We start from the raw sequence: 8,622 nt of genomic DNA, 5'->3' as shown, positions 1-8,622 counted from the left end.
ATCAGATAACTATATAATATGAACCTTTTAATAATTGAATATTTGCTCCCTGTGGATATTTTTTATGTAAAATTTGTTTATAAGGAATATTATTAAATATAATACTTGTAGAATCATACATATTAAATTTGAGTAAATAAATCCATATAACTCCCATTTTAAAAAGAAGGATAAAAACAATCCAAGTATGTTCATCAAAAACATAAAATTGAAAAATGTAAAAGATGTTATTTCATTTTGTAAACTTAATCCTTTAATTACACTGTTTAATAAAGATGCTAAGGCCTCAAAATATAATTCTAAATTTAGTATGTTGAAAATGTTTATTAGTTGGTTTTGTAATTTCATATCTGTATAAAAAAAAATTATAAGATTTTTATGATATACATATAATATTGTTAAACAAGTATATAAAAAGGATAATAATAGAAAGAAGGCTACAAAAATTTCGGTCAAACTAAAGTTCTTTTTATTTTTAATATCATTCTCTTCTTCTTCATTTTTTTCAACAAATAGTTTAGTATATTGATTCATTGGTTCTTTTAAATTATATTCATTATATTTTTTATTTTGTTTATTTTTTCCTCTTTTCTTTTGTGAACTTATGTACACACCAATAAGTTTTGCTAATATAATACCATAAGAATTCGATAAATAATATACCAAGTTTAAAAAATTATTTACCTGAACATAAGCCGCTACAGATGTTAGACATAAATATGTGGATTCAAACAACTGTAATTCAAATGACAATATCTCAAAGAATATATTTTTTATATTAGTCTTGGTAATACAGAAAAATTTGTTTCTTGTCTCTCGAGATGGAATATTAAAAAATAAAAATAGAAAGTTATACATTTCTTTATTTTTTATGAACACCTGCGAATTGTTCCTACCATAATTTTTATTATTACCATAATTTGTGTTGTTATTAATATATTTACTGATGTTCTTTTTATTTTCCCTTTGTGATTTCCTTACTTTAACTTTCTTGCAACATTTTTTACAATTATTCTTACATTTATCATTCAAATAATTATATGTATCCATGTTATGATAATAATCATAGTCATCATAAAAATCAAGAACACTATCCATGCTATTATAACGATGTGGAATAGAAACGTTGTATTTTTTGTAATAATTATCTTCAAGTAGCTTGTCACACGTCCATTTGGTTTTATCACAATTGTTATTTTTTTCATCACAATTATTATTTTTTTCATCACAATTATTATTTTTTTCATCACAATTATTATTTTTTCCATCACAATTATTATCATCCTTTTTATTTTCTTCCCTTTCCAAATTATCCTCGTTAGGACGTGAGAAATCTTCATATACACAACCTTTTTGTGCACATATATGTCCATCAGCCCCATCATTCCTATCTCTATTATTTATATTTTTATAAAGATGGTTACCAGTCAAATGTTGCCTCTCCATATGTATGTTCTCACAAGACATGAAGCCTTCTCCATCCCTTAGGGAAGAAATAATATTTGTAGGACGAACCACACACCGATATATAAATGCTTTTAAGAAATACATAATCATACACATGTTAATTATATTTGTACACAATAGAGCTATGGCTGCTCCGGTATAAAGCATAGATATTTTTATTATAAAGATGTAACAAAACATATTTAAGCATATTACTGATATGATAGATGTACATATACTTGGATATATATTATCATATAATATAAGAAATCTTCTCATCGTTTCATATATAAAATATGGAAAGTAACATACCAATAATATTTGTATTGTTGAAAAAAATACTTTTATCATCATGAGATATTCATTCATCATATGAGCTACAAATATATTTCTAATGATTTTAAATGTTAACCATTTAAAGAAAAAGAAAAAAACAAAAAGAAGAAAATATAATTTATAAAAGAAATAATAGGCACAATTCAAATATAACCATGCTTTATCCATATTACCTATACCTATAGAATGACTACAAAAATAATCTAAACTATTTAATACCCCATCTACTACACAATTCAATATTGCAATAATACTTATAGAAACACCAAAACCAGCTATTTCTTGATATGTACATACATTGCTAACATATAAATTAATTATTATAAAAAAAGACGTTGTAATAAAATAAGAAAACATGGTCTGAAATGAATTGAAAAATATTTCATGATATAATTTATTTAATGTATTTTTAAAGTTATTATATAATTCTCTTATTTTTTCTTTTGTACTCTTGTCTTTTTCATTTTCTTTTGGTAATAAATAATTATATTTTTTTTTCTTTTGAAAATATTCATCATATTCATTTCTACAATTATTTTTTTCGTCTTCATCTTTACATTCGTAGGACACTTTATCAAACATGCCATTATCATCTCTAAGCAATTTTTCATCCTCTAACATATTTGTATGTCCCTTCCTAGTAATATTATAACTACATTTATGACTAAGGGCGTATATAAAATTATTCCTAATAATGTGCCTGTTATCATTTTTGGTTTCTTCACAAATGGGTTCATGTTTTGGATTCATGTTAGATGTGAGTTCATTATTTGGATTGGCATTACATTTAGATGTAACATCATTCACAGGAAAAGAAAATCTATTCACTTGTTCTGTAGCTCTGGATTCACGAGATAAAGGGAAAGAGTTGCTTATGTGATTATCACTAGGACGAGGGGAGTTCATAGTGGTAGAAGCAGATGTAGAAACGGAGGTAGATACAGAAGTGGACACAGAGGTAGATGCAGAAGTAGAAGCAGATGTAGATGCAGATGTAGAGGCAGATGCAGATGTAGATGCAGATGTAGAAGCAGATGTAGAAGCAGATGTCGACGAAGATTCAGATGGAGGAAGAGGAGGAATTGATGAAATGTCATCATTTACATTATTTAAAAGATTAACTGCAAGAGGAATAGTATTAAAATTTGGATAACATGTTGAAGTAGAGCTAGGATTAGATTCATGTAAACAATTTGGTTTAGAAAAAGTAGTATTATTTTTCTCACATGAAAAATTAAAATTAGATGTATCTTTTCTAAAAGAATAATATAGAGAATTATGTCTTAAATTATTAGATAGAAGTGAATTATAATTAACTTGAGTTGGATTAGAATAAAAGTATTTATTTTTTTTTGTATGATTGTGTATATTATTTGTATATACATTTGCTTTGTTTTTATGATCCTTATTAATTTCATTAGAATTCTTTGAATTTGGAAAATATTTTTGATTTTTATTATTACATAAGTTAAATATATTATTTGAAGAATATCGAAAATTGATATCATGGTTAATTAAATGATTTGACAGATGAATATTATAATCATATAAAATATCTTCATCTTTTAAAATCATATTTTTCACAATATTATTATTTTTTCTGTATTTATATTTTTCTATCCCGGAATGTAAGGATAAATAATCCATATTATTTACGTATTCAGAATTTATATGACTTTTATTCTGTACATAATTATTAGGAAATACATTTTTATCATATATATCATTATCCATTTGTTTATTATTATTAAATATATTAAAACTTCCTTCTTTTTTTTTATCGTCACATTGGAGTAAATCAAAATTATCTTCATTTATTATCGAATTATTGAAGTGTACAGGTTTCATCTTTGTAAAAAAATAAAATATATATAATAAAATGAAGATGAATTTGTAACGTTTTGGTTGTTCAATTAAAGAATGAGGAAATGTACAAATAAAAAAAATATATATATATATATTTATTTATTTATTTATTTGTTTATTTGTGTGTATTAAAAATTAGAGAAACAAAATTGTACATTATAAATTTGTCTTCATAAAAAATTTAACTTCTTTTTTCTTCATTATTATTATTATATATATATGTAGAGAAACGTAGTTTATGAATATCTAATTAAATATGCGTTCATAAAAATAAGTATCTATACACATTTGAATGTGCGAAAAAAATACGTTTATACATACATATATATATATATTATATAAATATTACTATATTTGTAAAATAAAAATTTAAAGAATTAATTTAAATAGTTCAAATGAAAAATAAAATATACATATATATACAAATATATATATATATATTATATGTATGATATTTTTCTTTCTTATAATACTGCTTAAAGGCAACCCTGTATAAATAATAAGCGAATCCACTATAATATTATAAATACTAATTATATATACTTTAATAACAAGTAAAAATTTTAATTATACAAGGAATATTAAATATAAATACATAAATAAATAAAAATGAAAGAATAAAGAAGAAAGAAAAAAAAAATATATCAAATCACTACAATATAGTGATAAATTTAAATAGAAATAATTTCTTTTAAATATAATATAAAAAAAAAAAATATATATATATATGTAATATATGTATAATATATATATGTGAAAAAAATGAAATGATTATATGCTACAGTTATCATATATATATTTTATATTATGAAAAGATGAAAAAAAAAATTGACGGTATGGAAAAAAATATATTTTTTACAAAATTGTAAACATATAATTTATATATATATATATATATATATATATAATTATATTTTTTTTTTTTTTGTACACGAATAATTATTTTTAATTTATATATTTTTGAATATGTATTTTTTTTTTTTTTTTTTTTATTTATTTTATGATCATACTTATTTATATATTCCAGTGTGTATAAAAAAATATAACATCTTTTATTAAATCACTATTTTGATAAATTTTATAGAAATTTTTTCAATTTAAAAACGGGAATTTGTTTTATTCATTTTTTTTTTTTTATTATTATTTTAAATATATATATATATATTTATATGTAAGTCTAATTTTTTTTATTTTTTAAGAATAAAATTGTACACATACATGTGTTCGCATATAAATTGAGCTTTTTTTTTTTTTTTTTTTTTTTCTTTATAGTTTATCATACATACATATTATATCTATATATATATAATATTTATATTTTTTAAAATATTTTATAAAGATATATATAGATGATGATAATTATTAATATGAGAATGCTTCACACAAAATAAGTAATAAATAATAAATAATAAATAAATAAAAATCATATATTTGTTTTATTTTATAAATAATTAATATCATATATGTTGAAAGGAATAAATTATTTCATATGGTCAACGTACTAATGCATCCTTCCTTCTCATTTTTAATATATAATATAACATCCTCATACTTTTATTATTTTTAAATATAAAAAATGGGAATAACAAAATATACAAAATTATAATTATTTGTATAATTATAATGTATGCTCATTTTAAAAAATATGATTTGTTTTAAATATTATACACACGTAAAAGTATAATATATTTATGTTTATAAAACTATTGTAAATCAAAAAAATAAATATATGTAATCATCATATAAAAATGTTTTACTAGGGGCAATGAAACGTTCTTAAGCTAAAAATAAAATAAAATAAAATTAAATAAAAAAAAAAAATAATAAATAAAATAATAAATAAATAAATAAAATAATAAATAAATAAATAAAAAATAAAATAAATAAATATCTATATCTACATATAATATTTATAATATATATCATATATATTGATATTATATTTCATATCAAAAGAATAAATAAACAAACATAAACAATATGAATAATTTTTAAAAACCATAATTTTTTTTTCTGTTTTTTTTAATGTTGTTTTTTCGGTTTTAACATTCTTTTTTTTTTTTTTTTTTTTCTTTTTCTTTATTTTTAATTTTTTTATTAAATGGATGAGTGGATTGTGGTACAAAAAAAAAAATCCGATCGTCATAAAAAGCAAGTCATTGATAAATTAACACTCGAAAATGAAAAAAAACAAAGAGAGAAAAAAAACGAAAATGCGGAAAATAATATATATGAAGAAAAAGAAAACATAAAAATACAAAGTATATATAATAAAAAAAAAAAAATGAATGTAAAAAATATATGTAAAAATATAGAAAATGTTACTTGTCATTTGGAAAAAAATGAATTTTTTAAAAATTTTATAAACAAGTTTAATACAATAAATAAAGAAAATCTTAACAAAGCGATTATTTCTTTAGGTCTTGGTTCTTTAATAGATATGAATTTAAATAACAAAAAAGCTTGTATTTATCAATTTTCATTTTTATTATTGTTAAAAAAAGTATATGATATAAAACAGGTATACCTATACGATCCGAAAATTTCGGAGGTTGATCGGAATGTATGTGAATATTTTAACATAAAAATTTTAATTTGCTCTAATGAAGAGGAAGACAAAAAAGATGATGAAGATAATAAGAGTGGTGATTATAAAGGAGATAATTACAATATAGAAGATAATTATAATAAAGAAGATAATTATAATAAAGAAGATAATTATAATAAAGACGATAATTATAACAAAGAAGATAATTATAATAAAGAAGATAATTATAATAAAGACGATAATTATAACAAAGAAGATAATTATAACAAAGAAGATAATTATATGCATACATTAAAACATAAAGAACATTACAAGTGCCCACATAATCCCAATGATGTTCCCTTACCTTGTACAGAAAAAATGAATATAATTAAATTTTCCAGCGTTATGGAAAAAGTCATATTATTTATGCCACATTGCGATATTCATTTATATGGAGATATTTTATATTCCATTTTTGTTCATGAAAAATTGTTTTATAAGAATGTACAATTTTATTTTAATTTAGAAAATACAATATTTCTTGGAAATTGTTTTGACTATTATAGAGACCATTCTTATTTATATAAACCTTTTGGTTTACCCTCTTATGTTATTAAAATGTTAAATGCAAATCGTCAAAAATTAAATATTTCAATACAAGAAAATCATATGAACAAATTATTGGCACATTTTAAAACATACCATTTTATTTTTTATATCCTAAATTTCGTACATGAAACAAAATTTCCTATTTTTCCTGATCATGCTGGATCATTCAATGATTTGTCAATTACCATCTTTCACAAGATAGAAGATAAGTTCAAATTCTGGTCACACATTTATGAATCTTTGAACAATATGTTATAATATATATATATATGTATATGTATATATTTATATATGTATATATGTTTGCTTATTTATTATATAAATTTATTTCTATTATTGTTTTATTGTTTTATTGTTTTATTGTTTTATTGTTTTTATTTTTTTTATTTTTTTTTTTGTGTTTTTCAATCCTTATACTTACCTTTCAATAAAATAAAAGTTATGACCATTATTAAAATGACCTGCACGGTTCATAAAAAACAGCCAAAAAGTGGGAAAAAAAAAAAAAAAAAAAAAAAATTTACATATAATATGAAATATAGCTCACTGTACGAATTATAAAATAAGGGATTATTATTTTTATAATTAAAAGGTCCTTTATATATATATATATATATATTTATTTATTTATTTATTTATTCAAATTATTATAAAATGCTATATAATAGTGTAAATAGTTAATATTAATTAAAAAATAAGGAGAATATGTATTAATATTCTTATTATGTACCATTATATATTAATATATGTGGCACACTTGTGGAGTCCTATTAAGACTTCATAAAAAAAAATATATATATATATATATATATATAATAATAAATAAATAATAAAACATATGATATAATATAATATAATATACATTCCATATATAATTATTATTTTTTTTTTTATTGTGTTTACGTCTATTATTTCTTATATTATATTTCTTTATTTTATTTTTTTTAACATGAACGCGTTTGTTCCATTATATTTCTGGGAACAATTTTGTCATTCCACAAACAAAAATTTTCATTATTTTGATTTGATCGGCGTACTTTTCTATATCTTTTTTGTGTATTATTTTTACAGGCACTCCAATCTGACCAAGGAGTATATGAACAATTGACATTATCATTTTCTACTTTTCTACATAAGTAAAAATTATTGACAGTACATTTACGTGGAACATACCAAGGGTTTCTTTTTTGTTCCTCAATCATTTCTTCTCCTGTAATATATCCAGACGCCCCAATAATTTCAAAATCAGCATAATCTTTATTACTTCCGTCTTTACATAATACTGCTAATTCGTAATCTATAACAACAGACATACTTTTAAAACCTACATCATTTGAATTGTCACATAGTCTCTTCATCCATAATGGGGTTACTAGACTTCTTTCATGCTTATTTTTAATTTCGTTCAGTTTGCCTTGTACATCTAAAACGTCTTCTTCGCTGCACAAAATGTATCCTCTAGGGCACCAACAGCTGCACGGGAAAAAATTTACGGAAAATTAACACATGTGTAATAAATAAATAAATAAATAAATATATATATATATATGTTTATGTTTATGTTCATTTCTTTGGACTTCAGACTTTTTAAAAACATTTCATTAAAAAAATAAAATTAGTTAATACACATAAAGGAATAAATAAATAGCAACATAAATATATATATATATATATATATTCTTTTTTTTTTTTTTTTTTTTTTTTTTTTTTAAATTTTATTTTTTAAAATTTTTTTTTTTAAAAAAAAAAAAATTATAAAGTTTTCCCTTTTATTATTATTTTTAATTACCAAAAACATTCATTTTTTTTTCCCTTAAATAATACTTTTTTTTTTT

General features: G+C 20.6%; 3 protein-coding genes across 3 annotated transcripts; 1 reads left to right on the top strand and 2 right to left on the bottom strand.

The window, feature by feature from the left end:
• Positions 1 to 27: 27 nt before the first annotated feature.
• PRSY57_0211700 (multidrug efflux pump, putative) lies at positions 28 to 3,630 on the bottom strand (the record flags this gene model as incomplete). The annotated part of the gene is made up of 1 exon (XM_012905551.2): positions 28 to 3,630. One exon carries the CDS (start codon positions 3,628 to 3,630, stop codon positions 28 to 30), a length of 3,603 nt encoding a protein of 1,200 aa, XP_012761005.2.
• Positions 3,631 to 5,749: 2,119 nt separating this feature from the next.
• On the top strand, positions 5,750 to 7,045 carry PRSY57_0211600 (hypothetical protein; the record flags this gene model as incomplete). Its single annotated transcript, XM_012905550.2, has 1 exon — positions 5,750 to 7,045. One exon carries the CDS (start codon positions 5,750 to 5,752, stop codon positions 7,043 to 7,045), a length of 1,296 nt encoding a protein of 431 aa, XP_012761004.2.
• Positions 7,046 to 7,731: 686 nt separating this feature from the next.
• On the bottom strand, positions 7,732 to 8,260 carry PRSY57_0211500 (secreted protein with altered thrombospondin repeat domain, putative; the record flags this gene model as incomplete). The annotated part of the gene is made up of 1 exon (XM_020114417.1): positions 7,732 to 8,260. A coding segment is annotated over one exon (529 nt), but the record flags the coding sequence as incomplete, so codon positions are not given.
• Positions 8,261 to 8,622: the final 362 nt, after the last annotated feature.

Source organism: Plasmodium reichenowi, chromosome 2 (genome assembly GCF_001601855.1).
Source record: "Plasmodium reichenowi strain SY57 chromosome 2, whole genome shotgun sequence".
In the NCBI taxonomy this organism is placed as follows: domain Eukaryota; phylum Apicomplexa; class Aconoidasida; order Haemosporida; family Plasmodiidae; genus Plasmodium; species Plasmodium reichenowi.
Note: the sequence above shows the minus strand (reverse complement) of the source record. Positions and strands in the feature narration are given on the sequence as shown.